General features: G+C 53.1%; 1 protein-coding gene across 3 annotated transcripts; it reads right to left on the bottom strand.

Moving 5' to 3' along the window:
• FOSB (FosB proto-oncogene, AP-1 transcription factor subunit) lies at positions 1-5,408 on the bottom strand. Of its 3 annotated transcripts, XM_066638787.1 has the most exons (5): positions 5,277-5,408; positions 2,274-2,606; positions 1,634-1,741; positions 298-477; positions 1-153 (listed from the first exon to the last, which is right to left on the bottom strand). In XM_066638787.1, exons 1-5 carry the CDS (start codon positions 5,406-5,408, stop codon positions 1-3), a joined length of 906 nt encoding a protein of 301 aa, XP_066494884.1. The 3 variants fall into 3 exon arrangements, with proteins under 3 accessions (XP_066494884.1, XP_066494881.1, XP_066494883.1); XM_066638784.1 differs by having other exon boundaries at positions 1-477; XM_066638786.1 differs by lacking the exon at positions 1,634-1,741 and having other exon boundaries at positions 1-477.
• Positions 5,409-24,720: the final 19,312 nt, after the last annotated feature.

Here is a 24,720-nt window from a genome sequence, read left to right as displayed (position 1 = left end):
TCACAAAGCAAGGAGCGAGGGGGAGTTCAGGGAGTCCGAGGACTGGTCGCTGCTGCTGTTCCGCTGGTGTGTGGCTCCGCAGGTGGCTCCCTCTGGGTAGGTGAACACAAACGAAGATGTATATGAAGGGTTAACTGGGTACGGGTCGGTCAGCTGTTCACCATGTGTAAAGTAAGAACTAGAAAACGCTACCTCCGCTGGGCCCACGCTTTGGACTCCGCCAAGCGGCTGCTGGTAGTGGAGAGGCACCGATGAGTAGGCCGTCGGCCCAAAGGGGTCCTCTTTGACCGGCATCGCTAGAGCGCTCACCTCGGTCAAGGCACCGGGCTGAACACTCAGCTCCGGCACATCCTCGAAAGGGATCTTGCAGCTCGGCTTGTGAGCCACAAGAACAAATTCCAGGCGCTCTCTTTCCTTCTGCAGTTCTGCTATCTCGGACTCCAGCTCGGCCTTCTCTTCCTCCAGTTGGTCTGTCTCCTGGGGAAGAGGTGGAGCATTGGAGTCAGTACGGCGGGAGAAGTAAGGTGGCAAGAAGGGCGCGGGGGTGAGACATGATGGGACTTGTGAGCACCTGATCGGGCTGGGAAAGGCAAAACACCTTCTGGGAGAGATACCCCAGGCTCACGTCTCCGCCATCTTGCCTCCTCCCCACAGCAATCCAGGATCCAACTCCAGACACACCCCAACCACTTCCAAACCAAGCTAGGCTCCCCCCAGCCTCCCTTTCCTGAACATAAGCAGATAGACTTCCTCCTAGAGTCCCTTCAGGTGCCAGTCTCACTAACCCACCAACCTCATCAATGGGACTCACTTAACAAGCCTGCCGGGGACTGAGCTATGGCTGGGGGGCACACCTGCAGATTTTCTTCCAAATCCTGCCCCCCCAAGAGAGGCAAAATTAGTTCCACTTTCACCAGTTGTTCCTTTCTCCTCCTTCAGATTAGCAGCTGCAGGACCCAGAAGGGTCCTTGCCAGGAGACAACCACTCTAGACTAGACTCATCTCTCTACCTCCAAACTAGATCAGCTGCAGCTACATCACAAGGAAGCCGTTAGCAGGGAAGAGGCCTGGTCTCCTCCAGCCCCTAAAACTGGAAGCTCAGCAAGAGGGAACCTATTCATCTGCTGCTCTTCAACAAAACTGCATACAAACACAAACACAACACAAACCATCATGCACACAAATGGTTCCAAAATCCAGCCGCTTAGGGCCTCTGCTGCAGCAGCTGGTCAGGACCACACATGATGCTTTGCGCAAAATTTTGCAGAAACCGAAAGCCCCTTAAGTGTCGGTCGTGTTGGCTTTAGTGGGAAACAGCACCAAGAAAGAATGGTACAGACAACTTTCCAGCCAGAAGACCCTGTGGTGGCCCAAGCAAAGCAACTACATGTGGCCTCCCTGAAGACAAGTTCCTTGCTGCCCTCTAATGGCACCCCAAAGGCAGCCTCCCTGAGACAGGCCAGCTCACCCTGCTAGATTAGTCGGCCAATAGATTAGAGGAAATGCAGAGCAGCAGCTCAGTCCACTTATCCTCAAGCTAGGATCGGGGTGTCCCCAAGGGTAGCATGATGGCACAACAAGCACACACCCAGCACTGACTGAGGCACGACCGCTTAGGGAAGCACAGGCTCACCGCTTGAAGTCGGTCTGTCAGTTCTCGGCGGCGATTTCGGCATTTGGCTGCTGCAAGCTTGTTCCGCTCCCTTCGGACACGGCGTTTTTCTTCTTCCTCTGGTGTCAGCTGGAAGGGCAAAGAAAGGTGCGGTCAGTCAAAGGATGGAGACAATGGGGCCTTTGCTTCCTAGACAAGGTGTCGTGTCCCCCCCCCCCCAGGACTCTGTAGTTCAGCAACAGCAATCATGGGGCAGCTGAGGGCTGGGCGAGGCCCTGAATGGGCAGATCCCTTCCCCAGGTGGTAGTGTCCCAATCAGCTTGTTGCTACCTGCTTTATGACATGTGACTGACAACATCCCTCCTGCAGGGCTTGCTGCAACCCCCATGCATCCCAGGTCCACTGGAAACTTCCCCTAAACTTTCCTTCCAGTGACAAGAGGTTGGCCTGCATGCACCATAAGGCTGCAGAACACAGCAGGCCTTAAGGGTCCCTGTTCCCAGCTAATAAAACACCAGGACAGGCAGTCAACAAGGGCTCCCACATGCTGGGGGACTGGCAAGGCAGAGGATGCAAAATGATTTGAGCTTGTAACCTCGTTGTCGATTCCCCAGAGGAAGTTCCACAGGAGGAGCAAGGCCCTACAGTCTTCCCTGCTCACCGTTTCCTCTCGCACTCTTCGGGGCCGGGCCCTGGTGGAGCGCTGTGGGGCAGGAGCCACAGGGGCTGAGGAGGGACCAGCAGCGTAGGCACTCATTCCAGGGGTAGAGTAGCTGGTGCCAGGCAGGTCGTAAGGGTCCACTGTGGGGGGCTGCTGGGGTGGCTGCTGCTGCTGCTGCTGCTGGGGCGGCATTTGCTGGCCTGGGGGCTGCTGAGACTGGGCCATGGATGAAATCAGGGTAGGCTGCACCAGCCACTGGAGGTCTTGGCTAGTTGATATTGCAGTCACTGTTGGCACAAAAGATCCAGGCATTTCCCCAAGGCCACTGCACTCCTAGAGAGACACAAAGATACATCATGCTCAGAGACGTCCCAAAAGAGTACAGCCAGCAACTCTTTCACAGCAAACCTCACTTTGTGGCAGTTAACAGCCTGTACAGTAGAGCTGATTTTCACAGATGCCTCAGGCACAGCAATCCCTGTTCCACCATATAAGGATTCCCCCTGCAACAGAGTGCTTCTCCTTCAGCCTCTATGATATCCTACTACCCTCAAGTCTCCCCTCCAAACCCAGGGAGTCTTTGGTCCCATTGCTTATGTAACCAAGCCCAAGTTGACAGAAACACATATTCTTTCCCACCTCGTTCCTGCCTCCATTTCTATGTCCTCCTGGGTATAGAATTTTCAACTGTAAGCTCCTTGGGGCAGGGAGCTGTCCTCTCACTTAAATGACAGGGCCATTTACGTACAAGAACCTCATCATCTTAAAGACCACAGTCTATTCTGGAAGAACAAGTTTATCCTGGGGAGATACTATTGGGGTTTCAGACACGACAGGCCACAAGGGCCAACAGGCAAGCTTTTGCATGACTTTGAGATGAGATTTTAGTTAAAAGCCTGCAATATTCTTCATCACATTTCATTCCCCCTCCCAACTTCCTTTCAGAAGCTCAGAGAGGATGACATGTGGCTCCCATCAAGAGCTTCTCCTGCACAAGATCATTTATCCAAGGAAGACCAAAAAACCATATTTGCATTTCACTTATATGCACCTGTACAAAAAAGTGCACTTACAGGGTGCCCATTAGCCTGCCTATTGCAAGCCTGGGTTCCAGTAGCAGTTTCTGCCAACGTGTGTTAAGTCCTAGGACTGCTCCAGAATGTTTCATTACAATGTGCTGCCAGAACTGGAACCAAGAGGTGTGTGAGCACAGAACCGCCACAGCCCTCTGATCCACTTAAGGCAAGCGGGTGTCAGAAGGGCAGGTGATGTCAACAGACCCTTTGATTGAGCCAACTGGGACTGCTGTGAACTCAGCCAACCACAGATCTTAAATGCGCCATTTCCAGGTGAGAACTGGGAGGCCAAGCGCAGATCCCTCCAGCACATTCAAAGGTGCCCCAGCTTCTCTCTCTCTCAAAGGCTGACGTCAAGCAGCAGTAGCTATTTCGGGGCTCAGCTGAAGGGAAAGGGGTCAGCCACAAAGGGCTACTACTCCAATGGGCATTCTCAGGACACTTTAGGGGGGGCTTTCTATCGCACTGGTGCTTTGCACAGAGAACAGAAGGGTCAGGCTTTTGCTCGAGCCCCAGGGCCTTTGGATCGGCCCCCCCCCCGCCTGCAGGCCACAGCCCCCTCCCGTCACCCTCGCTCAGCGTGACCAGGTCCAATGGGGGATGGAGTGCCTGCACCCTCACTGTACGGAAGAGCGAATCTGGCAGGTGCAGCTCAACAGGGGAAGGTTTCGAAGCTGCACCTGCCCAAATCCCCTTCTGCACGGTGGTCCAAGGCTGGTGGCATAGCTGGGGGGGCAGAGCACCCAGTCTGGCGGGGGGGGCAAGCGGCCGGTCCTTCAGAGCCATTCCCAGCACGGGGGGGGGGGCAAATCCGCTTCTGCACGGTGGTTCAAGGACGGTGGCGTAGCTGAGGGGGGCGGCGCAAACGGTCTGGTGGGGGGCAAGCAGCTCCTCCCTTCGGAGCCATTCCCGGCGGGGGGGGGGCAAAAGGGAGCCATACCAGACTGGGTGCGCCGCCCCCCCCTCAGCTAAGCCACAGTTCAAGGCACAGGCACTCCATCCCCCACTGGCTCTGGCCACGCGAGGGAACACGATGGGGGCTGCAAGCCCCACACCACAGACGTGCGCCTGGCGCCCTCCACAGTTGCACCCAGAGCCACTGGGGGGCCCTTGCAGGTGCTGGGGGGTCCTGCACTGGGTGGCAGCAGGGGCCCCCAGGCGCCCCCCCAGCAGTGTTATGCAACGCCGTGGTGGGGGGCGCTGCGAACCCCCTCCCCACCTCGGACTTATTTTTAGCGCTTCCCTCGTTGCAACAAAACTGCAACAGTAGCAGCAGCAAGGGGCTGGTGGGCGTGGCCTCTCGTTCCCAGACTCAGCCAATCAGAGCGGGCACCGCAGCCGGCCCCGCCCCTTAGCAACGGGGGCGGCCCAGCGTTCCAAAATAACCCGCGCGCGCCTGGAGGAGGCGGAGGGAAGGAAAACGCGCCGTACGTGCTTCACGTCAGCACGGAGGGTTCCAGCACGTCATGCGTTACGCACAACCCCGCCCCCCTCGCGTTCCTCCGCCCCCGCCTGCCGCGCGCGCATGCGCGGCTGCAGCCCCGGAGGGGGAGACGGTTGCGGGGAGGAGAGGAGGGCGCGCGCCGGGCCGGACCGGGACCGCCGCGGGCACGCGCGCGGCAGCCCGGCTGCACTTTCCTGGGAGTAAGTGCTGTTAACTTTAGTGGCGCTTGCTTCCGAGTAGACCAGCCTAGGAGCGAGTGGTCTTCGCGAGCCCGGCTGCAGCGCTCGCCGCCCTTTCCTGCGAGTGAGCTCCATGGAGCGCAGTGGGACTCGCTTCCGAGGAGGCAGGACGGCCCCTGGCCGGCTCTGGTCGGTGAGGAAGGGCCGGGAGAGGCGCGGACGCGCAGCCGTCCGGAGGGTCCCTGCAGGCGGGCGCGTGCAGGAGCGCTTTCCCCAGAGCCGTCACCCCCTTGCCCAGCCTTACCTGCGAGGAGGCGGCGGCGGCGGCCGTGGGGCTCCCGAAAGAATCCACCGAGGAGAGGTACTGGGACTCGGCCGAAGGGGACGAGCTGCACCGCGAGGCGGAGTCGTAGTCTCCGGGGAAGCCCTGATACATCTCCCTGGGGGGCGCAGGGGGGAGGCCGCGGCCGCGCGGGGGGCGCCTGGAAGCCAAAGTGAGGGGCGGGCGGCACCGCTGGCCAGCCGGGACTCGCCGCTCCTCCGGTGCGCGCGGGCCTCCCCGCCGCTGCCCTCCCCCGCCGGCTCGCGGTGCCTGGGGGGAGACGGCGGCGCTCCGAGTGCCAGAGCCGCCGCCTCGCCGGTCCGCTTCCTCTCAGAGCCGCGTCCGCATGGCGCTCCGGCGGGGGTCGCGGGGAGGCTGAGCCCGAGTTCCGCCTCCGAGGCACAGGCGCCCCAAGCCCGCCCGGACAAGTCCACGAAGCGCGCCCGCAAGTCCCGCGCTCCTCCGGCTGCGGCTGCTGCTGCTACTCCCGGCAGGCGAGGCGGGGACTCCCCGGGCGCTGCTGGCTCCGCCGCGCGTCCTTCCCGGGCCCGAATCTTATGAATGAGCCACGCTCGGCGCCGCTCCTATTTATGCCGGAGGGGGCCGGGCCCCTGCTGACGTCACCCGCCCGGACTCGGCCCGCTCCCCGCCGCGCCGCTCCCCGGCCCGCCGTCCCCCGAGCTCGGCAGCGCCCTGCGCCTCCGACCGCCTTCCCTGCCGAAAATGGGCCCGCCGCAGCCCCGGCAAGGGGGTCTTTTTCAACCGGGAAGGCTGGGGATCCCTCGCTCCGCCCGCTGGAGTTCCTGTGACGCAATTAGCCATATATGGTCTTGTCTCTGCTGTGTTTGTTTGGTATCCTTAGCAATGACGTCAGAGGGAATCCCTTTCTCACAGCCCTCGCGGCTGAAGCTGCCGCGACTGCGCAGGCGCGCGACCGCCGTATTAATAGAAACTTTTACTATCGTTCTAGAAATGGCTTGAAAAGGAGGCAGGTGGGGGAGGGGCTCCAGCGCTTGGGGCGGCAGGCCCCCTCCCACCAAGCGTCCTTATTAACCCCTGGAACTCCCTGCTACAAGACTGCGCTGGCAGTGGCCAGCAGCTCCGACGCCTTTTGCTTTCATTAACTAATGTCACTGCCGACCCTGCTCCTCCTCGTGGGTGGTATCGATTCACCGAAGAGGGGCAGCAGCTCTTGGCCAGAATATTTTAAGCCATTGCTGCCCGACGTTGCATACACACAACAGGCAGGGGTCAAGTGTGCACACCTGTGGGCTGGGCAGAAATGGCAGTGGATGCAGCAGGAGCAAGAAGTGCCCGCTTGGAGGGTCTGATCCAGCACAATGTAGGTTAGGCAACTGCTTCCTCACAGCATGTCCTATGCACAGCTACTCAGAAGTAAGCTGCTCTTTAACCCATTCAGCAGTTAGCTGCTTGATTCTGTTTTATCAGCATAAGGGCCCAATCCTATCCAGCTTTCCTTCACTGGTGCTGCCTTAATGTTCCCTTACCTTGAGGAGGCCTCTGTGACTGCCTCCTCACCACAGGATGCAGTGCATGCCCCATTGGCACGGCTGCACTGGCACTGGAAAATTGGATAGGATTGGGCCCTAAGGCTGCAATCCTATATACACACTTTCCTGGGAGTAAACCCTGCCGAACTCAGTGGAACTTGCTCCTGAGCAGACATACCTGGGATTGGGCTGTAAGTGCCCCGATTTCAAGGATACAGAGCACAGCGCCACATAATTGCCAGTCTGCGGTTGAACCTGCAGCTGCCCTTCCCTTCCCTACCTTATCCGACCTTCCTCTTAGCTTATGCAAGAGTGAGAAGTTCACACCCACCCACCACAAGGCTTTTGGTTGCATTCCAAACGCCATGGTTCAAATGCGCATTCTAGAGGCAGGGAGTCCCTGGGATCTGACTTTTACTATTCCTGGAACAAAATGTCTGAAAATGGCAGCATCGCACACATCATAATGGCCCCCCCTTCCTTGTTCAAGGGGACTGCATTTTGAGGGTCTACTCTAAACAAAGAAAGAAAGTAAGAACTAGGATTCTGGCTCCATTTCTACCTGTGGATTAGCTGATAAAGTTGAGGACCTAATCCTATCCAACTTTCCAGCCCTGTTATAGCCACAATGCACATGTTCCCATACCTTGAGTAGGCCCCAATGACTGCCCCTCCTCCACAGGATGCAGTGCACACCCCACTGGCACAACTGCACCAGCACTGGAAAATTGGATAGGATTGGGCCCTGAGTAGGAGCGACAACAGTCACAGCCTTGAGGAGGAAAACAAAAGCAGTCTCCTCTGCGGTTCAACAGTCACTTTGACCTGGTGAGTCCCCCTGAAGAAGAGTTCTGTATGACTCAGAAGTTTACATCTATTCAAGATATCAGTACAGCTACTTTGCATCTTTTATCCTTTGGGACCAGATCAGCAGCTGTTATCTAGGGAGGTGGCAGCAACAGCCAAGCTTAACCTGAGCCATAATTTGAATTCTTCAGCATTTAGATCCAGCCTTAGAACATGTGAAGTGATCACAGAAAAGAAATAACACTAAATACAGCACTATTAGTGAAGCACACAGCCACAGAAGACTGCTATCAGGATGTAGTACACACATTTTCCTGACACTAGCAGAATGTCTCTGAGCATGTGCAGAATGGCTTTTCTACACCTCTGAGAGCCCAATCCTGTGCATGTCTACCCTGAAGCAAGTCCCATTATAGTCAATGGGGCTTACTTGCAGGTAAGTTTGGAACTTACTCTCCTAACCCTAAATTTGGAACTAGACAGAACTGAGCAGTGGCACATCACTTCCTAGGAATTAAGCAGCAACTAGCATAAAAATATTGGCTGCCGTCTCCCATCACCCAGGAAAGGAGCCACATAATGTCTTATACAGAACAGAGGATAACGTTTCATTTTGGTCAGGAGAACCTGACTTTCACAAAGGAGCCAGTGGCCTTACCAGCAGAACAAGCTACCTTTTGATCCCCAGAGAAAAAGAACCAAGGTATCACCTTTGCAGAGCCCTTCCCTGGCTTGTGGGAAGGATTTAGCAGGTGTTTCAGGTAAAGCTCATCCACCCCTCCCACGTTAATGGGTTTGCAGTTCTCCACCCAGTGAGCAGCTGACTCAGAGGCCAAAGGGGAGCTTTATGTAAGTGGAGGGGGAAGGCAGGAGTGCCTGCAGGGCAGACTGGCTGCTACTTCCACCCTGTCCTTGCCAGTGTATCTTTTTAGTTTTCTGCATCCAAAGCTTCTGATCAACTCCAGATGTCCACCAACATCTGGGGTTTGGGAGCCTCCCTGGCTGTCTATTCTGCCTGGTACTGGCCTACTTGTAAAAAGATCCTTTGAGCCTCCCGCTGGGCTTCTCTGGGGGTGTGGTGTTATGTTTTTTAAAAACATGTCTGTCAGCAAGCCCTGCCTGAGGAAATCCTGGTGTATTTTCAAGGCTTCCCCAGCCATGCCAGCGGTGTCTGCCTTTAATGACATGGGGGGGGGGGGGAAAGGATCTCTCCATTCTCATTTGCCTCCATTCCGTGGTTCCAAGTGACCCAGTCTGAACCGCAGAGCAGCACCACTGCTTTAGCTGTCTGCCACCCCTGTACTTCTGGCGGTGAACTTTGTTCAGGCCTCTGCATGCGTAGGAACAAACTAATAGAGGAGTTAGAAAACTCTTAGTTATTTTACTCAGAAGTAAGACCATTGTGTTCAGTAAGACTTAGGCTGTAATCCTATCTTATTCATTGGAAATGAACACCTCTACTTTTAGGGCAAAATAGGAATGCCACCATTATTTACATGCATGACATGTGCATGTTGATGAGATGGCAAGATCCTTGTGGGGCTGATTTCTTATTTGTGATGTTTTAATAAGACTTGGTATTTGTGGAGTGCAAACACATCACATTTGTTATTAGGATGTTGCAATTCCAACAAGTGTGGAAGGTGAGTAAGTATTACCCTGTATTGCAGCTGCGGCTGAGAGGGAGCATCTTGCCCAAGGACACATAGTCAAGAGGCAAGACTTGAGCTGGGAAAGTCCTGCTTTGCAATTTGGTCTAGTCGCTGCTGTGCAACACCACTTAATAATTACTCTCTTAATAATTAAAGATAAATACAGTATACAGCCAGCACATGGCCTTTCTGCGTAGCATTCAGGAGTGTGCACAACAGCTCTGGAGGTGGTAAGCCAGGACATCGGCCCAGCAGAAAAGGGTGGTCTTTTCCAATCTACCTGAAGGGTCCAGCCAGGCCTCATGGAGTTTTATAGCCTGAGCACAACTGCAGAGAAGGCATCCTCCCTTTCAGTACCCACCAGTTTTACTTCAGAGGGCAGAAGTAGTGGTGTTGCTAGGGGGTTTGAGCCATACCAAGTGATGCACTGGAGCGGTGACACCACTACTGGTCAAAATGGTAAAAATCTTGGTATTTTCAAATAATACTATCATGCTATATGTCATTTGATGCATAATTTAACACAGAATGCAATGAAACAAACTTCATTGAAATATCTGTATCCCATCAAAAGTTATAGCCAAAAAACCAGAAACAAAAGCCATAATTATCTTATGTAACAAAAAGTGGATTCTTAACTCATAACTGACCAATGAGACTGATTGTTCTGAGAGCCACTGAAGTGTTATTATGGCACATCAGGGAACCAATAAAATGTTAGTATGGGTCATGTGAGTGTCATCTGTTTGGTCACTAATTTTTCATTGATGGCTGGCTGGCTGGATCTACAAATGGACTCTTCCATGGGAAAGCCCTGCGGTGAAAGTGAGGGGGAGATACTGTTCGATTTGGGGTGGCTCATTCATACTCATTCTTTATACTGAGGTCACTCATGATAATCAGGAACGTGTGGACATGATCTTGATCAGGTTTGGCAATGTACTTAGTGGGTGGGTCTGTGCCAATGAGATTTGGACAAAATGCTGGAGAAACTGGCACCTGGCACTGGTAGTTCTGGTTGTGGATAAAGCACCTGGCCTGGAATGTGCCTTCCCCCTTCATTTCAGAGGAATGCGTAGGTTGAACCCAATGCTGCCTTGATGCATGCCATGTTGCCCCCCCCCCCCAGGGCCTGAGCTGTGCTGTGCTATTCATTAAACACACCAAGAACTTTCTGGCATTGATTAGTTCCAGGAAAGCCCAAAGGGACGGAGAATGGGGGCCTTTGCCTCCCATCCCTGTTGACGCAAGAGGAGTGTAGGCAGGCAAGGCAAATGAACTGCATAGTAAGCTCCATCCCCTGACCCTTCATTCTCTGTTGCTTCATAAAATCAATTCCTAGCAAAGTTAATGACCACAATGCACAGTTTCAGTAGTTATAACGAGATTCCCCCCCCCCCGAGAACTAGTGACCAAGGAAATAGCCATACTGTATAGCTATCAAAGAGAACTTTGGATGTTACCATTTAGTTCAGGACCTTATTTTTTTCTTCAGGTTTTAACCAATGTGTGGGAAGTGAATGCTGTGAGCATATGCAGAGTGCCATTCCCTTGGGTAGCCATACCCTGTTTGAGATTAGCAGATAGGATCTCCAGGGTAGAGAATATAGCACAAGCAGATTTGTGACCCAGCACCTCCTGAGCATGTTCAAAGTGCGTTTTTCTCACCACCCAAAATTTTGGGAGTTAAGCACCTTTGGGCCCCCAACCGACCCCCGTTTCTGCCTGAACCCTGGCTGTGAGTGGAACTTGTTCCCAGAGGCCAGGAAAGTTCTGCCTTAGTTGGCTGTTTGCATTCCTCAGGGCCTGGCTCATAACCACAAAAGTCAGAATGCAGAAGGATTTTTGGCAGTCAAAGGAGTCTCATCTTCCAAGGGACAGTGACCAGCAGGCGAGACACGAATAATGACATGGTGAGGCCTGGCCTGGCCTGCATTGTGCCTGGGTACCAAATATAGCCCCCGCCAGCCTGCTCCATCAGCAATCAGACAGGACCCTGCAGGCTGGGCTATTCTCAGAGGCCGATTTCCCTCACATGCCACACCACCCCCTGTCTACCCGCGGTTGCTGCTGCTGCCTTGTTGGTGTCTGAAAGGAGATTGCCCCCAACTGAGGGGCACGGACCAGACAGGGTGGTGGTTCTCTTCTTCCAGCTAAGCCCCTTCCTCCCACCAGGAGGCTGTGATAAAGATGCATGTCTAGTAATGCAGACTCTCTAGATGGGCAATTATAATAAGGTTTGAGACTGATAAGTACACGCAAAAATCAGTACACTCCAGGCACACTGTGAGATGTGGTCTGAGGCTTCTGTTCCTTATTACTGAGGTCAGGGTTATGAACTAAGGTGGTCTGTGAATTAAGAGAAGTTTGCTGCCTATGTTTAATTACAGAATGAATTATACTGGGATCCTTTCAGGCACCTGAGCTACCTTTGTCAGGCATAACAGTGGCTATAACTAAGTAAGGAAGAGTTGGTTGGGTTTCTGTTTCCAAGTGTCATTTTGGCACATTGGCAGGTGTTACATGTGTGTGAGTGCACACCTGAAACACATCCTAAAATTCCTACTTGCCAAAGCCCTCCTCTGCCCCCCACTAGCATTATTCTGCTCTGGACATAGGGGTTATACCAGGCATCTTGTCCTCCAGCCCCACTTGTCGGCTCCCCCTTTCTTTCTCTGGGTTATATTTTGCTTAGCCATAAATATTGGTCCTCTCCTCACAGGGTCGGCTTACTCAACCTCCCCGTCCCACCTGCCCACTCGTAATTGGTGTGGAGGGGCTACTGCACACTACAGGCCTATTTCTGGCCATGCTTGATGCTGATTCATTCTGTTAATGAGGCACCCAAAAGAAAAGAAGAACATGGGTGATGTGTTTTTTGTGTGTACAGGCAGCCGCGTGCATCTCTAGTTAGCAGTTAGTTTTCAGACAGCTCTTGGGACTTCTGAAGTGGCCGGTGATTCAGATTTGGGATCTGGGATGGATCGGCTGGACAGGGAGACGGACACAGACATTCTTGGCCAGTCGGGTGGGAGGGATGCAGGAGGGAGGTGAAGCCCTGACTTCTGTGTCTGACACAGAGCTTTGATGTCATTGACCAAGAACTTTGCTGACATTCCAGGGTGCTGAGTCACATTTTAGGGGCTGAGCCAGCTCTGGGAGCTCTGCTGACACACACACCTCTTCATTCATTCATTCATTCATTCATTCATTCATTGGAGCTACATAACCCAGTGGTTAGAGCAGAGAAAATTAAGAACTAAATTAAGAGGTTTTTGTTTTGAGGGATATCTCTCTTCCTTAACTGGGGAAGTACATAAGAACATAAGAACAGCCCCACTGGATCAGGCCATAGGCCCATCTAGTCCAGCTTCCTGTATCTCACAGCAGCCCACCAAATGCCCCAGGGAGCACACCAGATAACGAGACCTCATCCTGGTGTCCTCCCTTGCATCTGACAGAGCCCATTTCTAAAATCAGGAGGTTGCACATACACATCATGGCTTGTACCCCGTAATGGATTTTTCCTCCAGAAACTTGTCCAATCCCCTTTTAAAGGCATCCAGGCCAGATGCCGTCATAAGAACATAAGAACAGCCCCACTGGATCAGGCCATAGGCCCATCTAGTCCAGCTTCCTGTATCTCACAGCGGCCCACCAAATGCCCCAGGGAGCACACCAGATAACAAGAGACCTCATCCTGGTGCCCTCCCCTACATCTGGCATTCTGACTTAACCCATTCCTAAAATCAGGAGGTTGCGCATACACATCATGGCTTGTACCCCATAATGGATTTTTCCTCCAGAAACTCGTCCAATCCCCTTTTAAAGGCGTCTAGGCTAGACGCCAGCACCACATCCTGTGGCAAGGAGTTCCACAGACCAACCACGTGCTAAGTAAATAAATATTTTCTTTTGTCTGTCCTAACTCTCCCAACACTCAATTTTAGTGGATGTCCCCTGGTTCTGGTGTTATGGGAGAGTGTAAAGAGCATCTCTCTATCCACTTTATCCTTCCCATGAATGATTTTGTATGTCTCAATCATGTCTCCCCTCAGGCGTCTCTTTTCTAGGCAGAAGAGGCCCAAACGCCGTAGCCTTTCCTCATAAGGAAGGTGCCCCAGCCCCGTAATTATCTTAGTCACTCTCTTTTGCACCTTTTCCATTTCCACTATGTCTTTTTTGAGATGCGGCGACCAGAACTGGACACAGTACTCCAGGTGTGGTCTTACCATAGATTTGTACAACGGCATTATAATATTAGCCGTTTTGTTCTTAATACCCTTCCTAATGATCCCAAGCATAGAATTGGCCTTCTTCACTGCCGCCGCACATTGGGTCGACCCTTTCATTGACCTGTCCACCACCACCCCAAGATCTCTCCCCTGATGTCACAGACAGCTCAGAACCTATCAGCCTATATGTGCAGTATTGATTTTTTGCCCCAATGTGCATGACTTTACACACAGTGCCTGGCCACTACTCCAAGGAAGTAGGGGGGGTAAGATGTTTGGGTCCTACTTGCCATTTTCTGAAGGTAGCAGAATCTAATGGTTAGAGTAGGGCATGCAAATTAGGGTTCCTGTGTTTTCTGGAGTCCCTTTATTATTAATTAGATTATTATCTAAATAATCAGATATCAATTACCTAAATGTGCAATTGTTTTGGGGGGAGGGCTAGATCTCCTGTGATAATTGGGCTGTGAGGTTTCTTTTTTTAATGGAACCTTATAGAATTCTTTGAAAAGGTCAATAGGCATGTGGATGCGGGAGAACCCGTGGACATTATATATCTGGACTTTCAGAAGGCGTTTGACACGGTCCCTCACCAAAGACTACTGAAAACACTCCACAGACAGGGAATTAGAGGACAGGTCCTCTCGTGGATTGAGAACTGGTTGGAGGCCAGGAAGCAGAGAGTGGGTGTCAATGGGCAATTTTCACAATGGAGAGAGGTGAAAAGCGGTGTGCCCCAAGGATCTGTCCTGGGACCGGTGCTTTTCAACCTCTTCATAAATGACCTGGAGACAGGGTTGAGCAGTGAAGTGGCTAAGTTTGCAGACGACACCAAACTTTTCTGAGTGGTGAAGACCAGAAGTGATTGTGAGGAGCTCCAGAAGGATCTCTCCAGACTGGCAGAATGGGCAGCAAAATGGCAGATGCGCTTCAATGTCAGTAAGTGTAAAGTCATGCACATTGGAGCAAAAAATCAAAACTTTAGATATAGGCTGATGGGTTCTGAGCTGTCTGTGACAGATCAGGAGAGAGATCTTGGGGTGGTGGTGGACAGGTCGATGAAAGTGTCGACCCAATGTGCGGCGGCAGTGAAGAAGGCCAATTCTATGCTTGGGATCATTAGGAAGGGTATTGAGAACAAAACAGCTAATATAATGCCATTATACAAATCTATGGTAAGGCCACACCTGGAGTATTGTGTCCAGTTCTGGTCGCCGCATTTCAAAAAAGACATAGTGGAAATGGAAAAGGTGCAAAAGAGAGCGACTAAGATGATTTCTGGGCTGGGGCACCTTCCTTATGAGGAAAGGCTACGGCGTTTGGGCCTCTTCAGCCTAGAAAAGAGACGCCTGAGGGGGGACATGATTGAGACATACAAAATTATGCAGGGGATGGACAGAATGGATAGGGAGATGCTCTTTACACTCTCACATAATACCAGAACCAGGGGACATCCACTAAAATTAAGTGTTGGGCGGGTTAGGACAGACAAAAGAAAATATTTCTTTACTCAGCGTGTGGTCGGTCTGTGGAACTCCTTGCCACAGGATGTGGTGCTGGCGTCTAGCCTAGACGCCTTTAAAAGGGGATTGGACAAGTTTCTGGAGGAAAAATCCATTATGGGGTACAAGCCATGATGTGTATGCGCAACCTCCTGATTTTAGAAATGGGCTCTGTCAGATGCAAGGGAGGACACCAGGATGAGGTCTCGTTATCTGGTGTGCTCCCTGGGGCATTTGGTGGGCTGCTGTGAGATACAGGAAGCTGGACTAGATGGGCCTATGGCCTGATCCAGTGGGGCTGTTCTTATGTTCTTTTGTTCTTATGTTAATGGACTAGTAACTGTTTGAAATGTATTTGCACGGCAACAAATATGGTCTTGTGGTACTGTGAATTTTATTCTAGGCAGGACTCACCTGAGCTAAGCTGAGAAGGGTGTAGTGTGAGCATAAGCATGCTTGGGAAGACTCATCACATTCAGTGGAGCTTATTCCTGGGTATATGTGAATAGAAGCGTACTCTTTCCTGGGAACAACTGATGAGTGATTCTGAGCATGTGCAGAGGGCCTTTTAAAGAATCAGGGCAGCACGGTTTTTACTGCTGTAGACTATCCATGCAAATTTGTGGGAGAGCTCCACAAAGGGTTTGCCTTACAAACCTTTCTCCAATTAGTATTTAGACCATTTTTTTAGCTACAATTTCATTGTTTCTTTTGTATTTTTTGCTCCTCTTCTGCATTGTTTTTTTAATCATTGGTAATTAACTTTTCCTCCATTTTTATTCTGAGACATATTGGCCAAAAGGCAGCACACCAATAAATAAATGTTCACCACATCCTGTTTATAAAAGTATTTAAAGAGGCCATTTGATGTACACATTGCTGCTGTTTTAATAGGCCTTCAAGCTCACAATCTAAACATTTATGATAGTGCAAGAGACAAATGTAGGCCTTTTCAAAGAAATATTAACCGTGCATCTGTAAGTCAATAGGACACCAAGAAATGTTTGTAATGATGTGTTGGCCGACTGCTTTAATTCCAAATAAAATTCAGGAATGGCAGCCAGGCAGCCACCAAACAGCTAGAACCAGAGGAAGAAGGCTGGCACTCCAGCACCTCTCCTTTTAGAAATGAACCACTGGCCAGATGCCCTCTCCAATCACTAGTCTACCTAGAACTATTTGGCAATGTTGTGCACCCTTCTCCCCCACACACACGTGCACAGACTGCCCTGCAGCCCTTGAGCCAGGCTGGTGCTCCCATGTGTGAGATGTGCAGGCTCTGACCACCAGTTCTGTTGGCTGTACACCATGTCTTTGAGATCTCCTTCCTTCCCTTCCCAGTTGACATAAACACACGTGCTCCTCTCTTGGCTGGGGTCTCTCGCATGGTTGGAAGGAAAAGGCTGGGCTGGGGGTGGTGGTGGAAGACGAGGACTTGGCTCGCGGCTCGGAAAGAATCACACCACCCATAACAGACCCGCGAGGTCCGCTTGTGGCTTCCTGGGGAGAGCCTGGCTGCCTGATTCAGCAGATGAGGACTCAGCCTGGCTGGGGAAAGGAAGGGTCCGCGTTCTTGTTCTGGGGCAGAGATCATCACCGATTGTGCTCATCATGCAAGACAATTGGGTCAAGGCAGTCAGCGTGGAAGGAACAGTCAGCACCGTGGGCACGCAGACAGGTTGCCCTGTCTCCAGTGGCGTAGCGAGAGGGGGTGCAAAGCACTAAGTTTTGCAGGGAGCCTCACCACGGTGTGTAGGAGGCACCCTCCCCGTCAGAGCCATTCCGGGCAGTGGGTGCAAAATGGATAGAGCCGGTGGTGTAGCTGGAGGGGGGACCGGACACCCAGTTAGGTAGGGAGCGGGCAAGCCGCCCTTCCCTTCAGAGCCATTCCCGGCTTCGTACGGTTCCGTTTTGCTCCCCCCGCCGGGGATGGCTCCGAAGGGAGGGGCGGCTTGCCCGCCTCAGCGCTCCGCCCCCCCTCCAGCTACGCCACTGGATAGAGCACATGGGCGGTCAAGGCAAACGCCTCTGTTTCGCACCCACCGCCCGGAATGGCTCCGAAGGGGAGGGAGGCTGCAGTCCTATCCGCACTGTCCTGGGAGTAAACCCCATGAAACACAGTGGGATTTACTCCTGAGCAGACATGTGCTGGGGGTCGCCTGCACACTGTGGTGCGGGGGAGGCTCCCTGCAGAACTTAGTGCTTTGCCCCCCTCTAGCTACGCCCCTGCCTGTCTCAAAACAAGATAGCGCCGCCTTTGCCCAGCAGCAGCGCCCTTTCCCCTCGCAGCTGCCAGCCAGCCAGCCAGCCGCAGGCAAGGTGCAAAAGCGAGCCCCCTCCCTGCAGCCGCTGCGCCCCAGCAAGGGGCATTCGCAGGTAGACTGCCCCTGTGCGGGGAGGCTCTACTCCCACCTATCCTGGCCAGCAGAGCAGGCCGGCCTGAGGGAAGAGCCCGGCCCGCTCTCACGGGTCTGTCCGGGCTCCGTGTGCCCCGCAGAGGCTGTCAGGTAGGGGCCACGTGCGACGGGGGCGGGGCGGGGAATCCCTGGCGAGGGGGCGGGGCTCCGCCGCTAAGCAGCGCGCGCGAGATCACGTGGCCGCCGGCACGGCCCAGAACAAACAACCCGCCCGTCGCCTAGGAAACGACGTTCCATTCCTCGCGCGCGTCACCACGCCGGCCCTGGGGTTTGTTGACGTTGCCAGGCAACGCCGCCGCTGCCCTGGCGACGGCGGAAGGGGGAGGAGAGGAGGCGGGGCGGGGCTTCCCTCAGGCAGCAGCGTCGTCCTGAGCGGGGCGGAGTCAGTCGGCTGCCCGCGGCAGTGGCGGCCTGAAGGGAGGGGGATGTGCTCGCTCGGGCCCTTGGCCTTTCTCGGCTTGGAGGATGATATGGGGGGGCATAGGAGGCGGGAGGAGGGAAGGGTCGCTTTTCAGTGGGCACTGCTGCTGCTGGAGAGGTTTGACTCCAGGAACGTGGCTGGGGAGGCAGGTGAGGCAGAGCCTCCCCACCAGAGTCCTTCCGAAAGCACCACTGCTGCCTGAGGCGAGGCAGGTGAGGCAGAGCCTTTGAAAAGCTGGCGTCAGTGGAACAGATGCTGCTGAGTTCCACTCTTTGAAACGGACACAGACATTGCACCAGCCAGGGAGTCGGTGGGTCAGGCACTCTTCTTTCACAGTTGAGCTGGAGGGGCTTCTCCCCCATGATGTCCTTAGGCAGTTTTGAAGCTTATGTATTACTGCATCTGTTAATTGCCACATTGTTTATGTTCTGATCATTAAGACTGGACTTTTAATCCATTTTAAAATGGATTTTTGTGCAAGCGCCTAATGGGGTGGGGGACACAAAAGAAACAGGAAAAATATTTTTAAAAAACAAAACATGTTCCCAGAATTTACAAGTATTAGCAGGCATGTTTTCTTAAAGTATGCAATGGCAATAATTGTGCAAATAAGTATATTTTAATAAATTAGAAGTACCTTTTGCTGGTGGGGGAGAAAAGAGTTTGTTTTTTAATTTATTTTTGCTATGATTTTATTGTAAAAAGAAGGAAAGCAGGACAGAAAGACAAACCTAGTTTCCTGTCAACTTGGGAAAGTCCAAAAATGCCTTTCCAAAACAATAAGAAATTGCAGAATAAGTTCTGCTCTGGTCAATGTTTCCAGTATGGGGGAATCTCAAAATCTGGGTCAGAACCTGGCAAAGGCACCAGTGCCTGAGAAATGTCTCTGCCTGAAGACCAGGAGATCAGCTTCTGGTTTGCCTGGCATCTGATTTGTCCTGCAAGTCCTAAGCCTGCAAAGGGCCCTTCCCCCTTGCACTCAAGGGTGTAGGAGGGCTATTTGGATAGGTCCAGGGGAGGGATGATGCAGTCTGAATGTTGGGAAATGGACCCTTAGTTCATCCCCAGATCCTGCTCAGCAACTGCATCCCTGCAGTGCAGGACTGCTTTGCAAGTGGAGTCAAGGGATGGCAGAGGCCACATCGTCCTCCTTACATGCTGTGTGCAAGTCCTGTTGCCACAGATGCCACTTAACACTCATTGCTTTCAGCCCTAGGCAGTACCCTGTGCTGGACTCCGGGGCTTGTAGCACCCACAGTGCACTGTGATGCTCCTTTGCTGATTGTTCACAGGTTCCTCCACCTCCACTTTGGGGTCCCACCAGGCTGCAGGACATTCCTTGGAGTCTTCAGAGAGCCTTCCTGGGGATCTGGAGTAATGTGGATGAGAGGAGAGGAGTGGAAGCCTGGGAGAAAAATGCATGAGCTGGCCTTGAAAGGGTGATTCAAAACAATTGTATTGCATAACTGTGGCTGGTCCAGTTAGCTCCTCATTCTGCTTCCCTCAGTGGCCAACTAGGTGCATCCCAGAAGGTCACAAACACAATGGCCCTCTCCCTCTGTTGCTCCCAGCAGCTGGTGTTCTCAGCTAGACTATCACTGGACATGGAGGTTCCCTGTTGCTATCATGATGAACTCATTGGACAAAGCATGGGGTGCCTTACAGAGCAGCAGAAGCAAAGTAGGTCAGGTCCCTGCTCTAAGGATTCTCCCTTCTGGAGCTGGACATCGAGGGAAACAGGAAGGGAAGGAAACATGAGAGGAAGACTCACAAATCTAGTTCCACAAATTCAGGCTTTGTTTGGGGTTAAGGTTAGAATGGAGGGATTAAGCCAAAGGCTTCTCCAGCCAACAGGATACCCCAATACACCATTGAGAGTGTCCTAACCTATGATATCTTGGTGTGGTATGGAAATTGCTCTGCAGGGGACAAAAAAGCTCTGCAGAGAATTATTAAGATCGCGCAGCACATCATCAACCTTCATCTACCAGCTTTGGAGGACATCTATACATCTCGCTGTCTACAGAAGTCACATAGTATTCTGAAAGACCCCTTCCATCCGGCTCATAAGTTCTTTGAACTGTTGCCTTCGGGTAGACAATACAGAAATATGAGAGCAGCACCACACGACTCCTGAACAGTTTTTATCCCACAGCCATAATTACATTGAATAAGGCGATATAGTTGTTACCCTGCTCCTGGGCATTATGGTCTGTTATACTGTTTTTATATTATGATGCATGTTGTATAGAATGTGTGGGTGAGTGTGTAGAGTGTGACTTTTGAAATTGTTGTATATACTTATGCTTGTATCTCTAAGGTGCATAAATTTTGTTGTGCACAATGACAATAAAGTTACTACTACTTACTACAATACTACTACAATAAAGTTAGTACTGCTACTAATAATAATAATAATAAACTTTATTTATACCCCGCCCTTCTCCCCAAAGGGACCCAGAGCGGCTTACAACAGGCTTACTACTACTTGTCTCCAGACAGTTCTCTCTTATTGCTGCTTGCTTGTGCAGGTCACATGCCTGAGAGGGCTGGATTTGAGCCAGGGGCTGCGTGTGTATGCATGCGTGTGTGTGTGTGTGTCTATGTGCACAGTTGTCTGTACATTTGTGCAGTGAGGCATGTGCGTGTGTGACTATGCACATATGCTTGGATGTCGTTGTATATGCATGTTTCATTCCAGACGCAACTGCTGTTTGTGCACACCAGTGTGGTGCAATGTGTCACTGTGCGGGTGTGTGTTTGTGTCAGTTGTGTAACTCTGTGTGAACTGCGTGTGTGCAAACCGAAATACAAGAGTTTATGCAAAGAACGGAGGGGTCTGGCTCATTGTGTGTGTGTGTGTGTGTGTTGCAAAGGTGGGGTTGTGCTATCTGGGTGAGTGTGTCAGTGAGTCAAAGCCCGGGGAAGTCTGCCTGTGTGTGAAAGGTGACTGCAGCGGAGTGGTGTGGTCTCCACATTGCGTGCCAGGAGCCGCAGCAGCCCGGCCTCTCCCTGCTCAGCTGTGGGCTCTGGATCCTGGCCAGGGAAATTTGGCTGGTGGCCTGTGTAAATAACAACAGCCAGAACTGGAAGCCAAAGCTTGTTGCTAAGAGACCAATGTTTTGCTCCTGCAAAACTGGGGCCCCTGGTCTGGGATAAGGGGCTGAGAATCCCGGGGCGGAGGGGGGTAGATTGGGGGTTGCTTTGACTGAGACGGGGGAGGGGCATAGCAAGCAGGGAACAAAGGGAGCTTCCAAAGAGGCTCCCAGCAAATGAGCAAGGGATTCCTCCTCCAGTTCTCAGAGCACTCCAGGCCTTCACAGGGTGCACTTCTTTGCCTTTGCTCTGGGAAGGCCTCTCAGCACCCCTGCTCCCTGCTTTGGCCCTGGAAGTCAGTGCAGGCTGGCGCCGGAGAAGAGGCCTGATGGCTTTCCAGGAGCCGGTCCTGTTTTTCTTTTTATTCAATGACCAGTAAGAGTCCTATGTGAGCATCTCAGCAGTCAGGCATAGTTGTGAGCGAGAAGCTTTGTGGAATCCTGAGCAGGGCAGACACCACTCAGGGTGGATTGGACACCTCCAAAGCACCTTTTGACCTGTTTTTGTTCTCAGAGTGACTGAGAAGTCATGGAAGGGCAGCCAATGTCTCCCCCCCCCCATTCTAGTTTGTGTTTTATTCTGACCTGTGCTAGTGGTTTTGGGGTCATTCAGATAAATGAACCTGGACTGCTAGCAGGGGTGTGCATCTCTTTGAGGGTCCGATTCCTGCCTGCCTGAGGATGACTCTCTTGAGCGAAGGCAGAAGGGTTTTGGAGAGCCACGTTTGAGACCATGCACAGTTACCATAACATAGTTGGATGCTTTCTGCAGCTCTTATTTCTTCTGTCCTCACAACAGCCCTGTGAGTCAGGTCATATTCCCATTTTACAGTTGGAATAGCCAAGGCTGAGAGGCAGCGACTTACCCATGGCCACCCAGCGTGATCAGCATGGAAGTGCAACTCATTCTCCTGGGTCAGACCGCCACTGTCTGGGATCTGCTTATTTCATCTGTGGGGTGTATTTGAATAGGGAATGGGGGGACTTGTTCCTTCACTGCTTGGTCCAGTACCTCCCAGCCCACCAGGCAAGGGCCCTCTCAAGGCGTGTACCTGCTCTGGGTTAGCTGAGGGGATCCAGGGAAACTCTTGGCAGCTGGAGTGCATTCCTGCCTGGGGCTGGCGGCTTGTCGCGCCTGCTCCCTCGACTGGAAGTCCTCCTGCTTACATAAACAGCAGTTGTGGGAGCCCCTCCAGTGCTCTGTTTGTTTGCCTGCCTGCCTGCCTGGAGGTCCAACTGGGTGGGGGGGGGGGAGGGTTGCATAGCTGAGCTTGCCTATATGTGTTGGGATACAAGGCTGTCATCCTGGTGGAAGAGCTTCTGACCAGCTCCTCACCTCCTGGCACTCTGTCCCCCCAGACCCCCTGGCCTCTGCTCACCAAATACCCTGACCTGCAGCTTGTCCCTGAGAATGTCTCCGGGCTGGGCTTGGAAAGACCTTCTCTGTTGGAAATCCTGGAAAGCTGCTGCACCAGGAGGGAAGCCCTCATCTGGGTGCTCTCCTGTCTTGAGAGATGAGGATGGGGTTACTGATCGGGGCTGCTGGGCAAGGAGGCAAATTAGGGGAGTTGGTGGGCAAGCATTGGCTGTGGGCACCCTCACCAACTTGTTACCTTCCCTGGCCCGCCATCTGAGGCGACAGGTTCAACAGACCTCATGGCTAGGGTCCCGCTCTGGCCTAGTCTGGGGTTTTCCTTCCAGACCAGCCGGAACTTTAGCATCTGTAAAAAAGGGGGGGGAACCCTCAAGCACCTGTGGCCCTGGGAATTCCTGCTCCCCCCTCCCACCTGACCCCTGCAAATCCCTCCTTGCTCCTCCAGCCTTCTTGCAGGAACTGTGTCCTTCTGGCTTCTTTGTCACGGGTGCCAAAAGCTAACAAAGAAATTGTGGGTAGTTGTATTATTGGGCTTTATCTTCTGCCTGTTCCTGATTAGTTGGGAGTGGCTGTTTTCTGATCTGTGGTGTGGCCACACTTGGATGGAATCTTGTGTATAGTTCCGGTTGTCAAAAAGGACATGGTAGAGCTGGAAAAGGTGCAAAAGTGAGCAACAGAAAGGCTCAGAACACCTTCCTGAGGAGGCCAAAAAAATTGGGGGCATTTGAGCTTAGAAAAAAGCACCTCAGGAGGAGTGTGAGTGAGGCTTGTACAGTTATGTATGGAGTGGGGAAAGGGGGTGGGTGGAGAGACTTCTCTCCATCTCACAGTATTAGCGCCAGGCCTGGTCATTCAATGAAATTGGTTGGTAGGAAATTCAGGGCAGACAGAAGGAAAGACTTCTTCACAATTAGTCTGTGGAATTCCTTGCCACAAGATGTGTTGACAGCCAGAAGCTTGGTTTGCTTTAAAGGGGGATTTAACAACCTGCACATTCCTGATTTCGTCGGATCTCCGAAGCTAAGCAGGGTCAGGCCTGGTTAGTACTTGGATGGGAGACCGCCTGGGAATACTGGGTGCTGTAGGCTTATACCATCTATTTTGAGACTGAAGGTTGCCAACCGAACAAATTCATGGAGAAGAAAAAATCTGCCTCTGGCCTCCGTAGCTAGATGAAGCCCCCATTTGCCAGGGGCAAACAACAGAGCAGGGCTCTTTGTCTCCCCACCCAGCCTGCCGACCTCCCAGAGGCACATGTTGTTTGGCCACTGTGAGGACCCACCTGGTGCCTGGCCCATAGGGCACTGCCCCCTTTGCCAGTGCTGCCTCCAGGGCGCCTGGCGTCAGTTGCCCTCTGGCTCAAAGCAGAGCAGGGCTGCGATGGACCAGGTCACGGCTCCCACCCTGAGGGCGGCGGGACCCTCCTGAATGAGGCACCCACAGCCCCGCATTCAAGGAGACCCCCCTGAACCTGAGCGGGGGGGACTGCGGATCCCCCTCCCTCCTCTCTGGGGGGGGCGCTTGACCGATTCCACCCTTGCCGCGGGCTGATGCTCAGTGCAATGGGGGGCTGGTGGTGACTATGCCCCGCAGACGCAGATGCGCGACTGCCCCCCCCCCGCAAGGCATGCACGCCAGCGGTGCCCGCCGGAAGCCCGTAACACGCTGCTCCATATAGAGGCGGCGCACTATTTCGGGCTCCAGCGCGAGCGGGGGAGGGAAGGGGGCTATTTATAGCAGCCGGCGGAGAAGGGGGGAAAGGGCTGAGGAGCGGCCGGGGAGAGCAGCTCAGGGGCCCGCAAGGGGAGTCTTCCCTCGGTGGCTGGAGGGGGGGCTGGCCTCCGCTCCAGTGGCGTAGCTAGAGGGGAGCAAAGCGCTAGAGGGGAGCAAAGAGGGGAGCAGAGCCTCACCGCTCTCTCCCTCCCCTGGAGCCATTCCAGGCGGGGGGAGCAGAACGGAGCCCTACGACCTGGAATGGCTCCGAAGGGGAGGGGCGGCTTGCACGCGGCGCTGAGGCTCCCTGCCACACTTAGCGTTTTGCCCCCCTCTAGCTACGCCACTGGCGGGGATCCTTCCCTCGCTGCCTGAGGTGGAGGGTGATCGCAGAGCAGCGAGTCTCTGTCGCCCCCTGATGGCTGCGTGGGGGAAACTCGCAACGCGAACTGCCCGGCGAGGGGGGCAACCACCGTCCTGGGCCAGCGCAAAACCTGGCGCCTGGACGTCAGCAGCAGACGGGCAGGTGAGTGAAGCCAGGGCCGGCTTGGGAGCTGCAGAGCCCCCTTGGAAACACGTGTCACGGCCCAGCTCGGTAGAGTCTGAGACACAGAAAGAACATTTAGGATGGACTTGAAATCTCTATAAGCAATCAAAATACGCTCTTGAGTTAGGGCCCAATCCTATGCATGGATGCT

The sequence above is a fragment of the Tiliqua scincoides genome, chromosome 10, assembly GCF_035046505.1.
Source record: "Tiliqua scincoides isolate rTilSci1 chromosome 10, rTilSci1.hap2, whole genome shotgun sequence".
Taxonomy (NCBI): Eukaryota; Metazoa; Chordata; class Lepidosauria; order Squamata; family Scincidae; genus Tiliqua; species Tiliqua scincoides.
This window is presented reverse-complemented; position numbering and strand designations above follow the sequence as displayed.

What these genes read in the sequence shown, in the direction of transcription:
- FOSB (XM_066638784.1), bottom strand. Translation starts at nt 5,408, where the DNA reads ATGTATCAGGGCTTCCCCGGAGACTACGACTCCGCCTCGCGGTGCAGC. An exon ending in CCGCCGCCGCCTCCTCGCAG is followed by an intron (nt 2,607 to 5,276) that starts GTAAGGCTGGGC and finishes GTGTCTCTCTAG; the next exon opens with GAGTGCAGTGGCCTTGGGGA. An exon ending in GAAGAGTGCGAGAGGAAACG is followed by an intron (nt 1,742 to 2,273) that starts GTGAGCAGGGAA and finishes TTGCCCTTCCAG; the next exon opens with CTGACACCAGAGGAAGAAGA.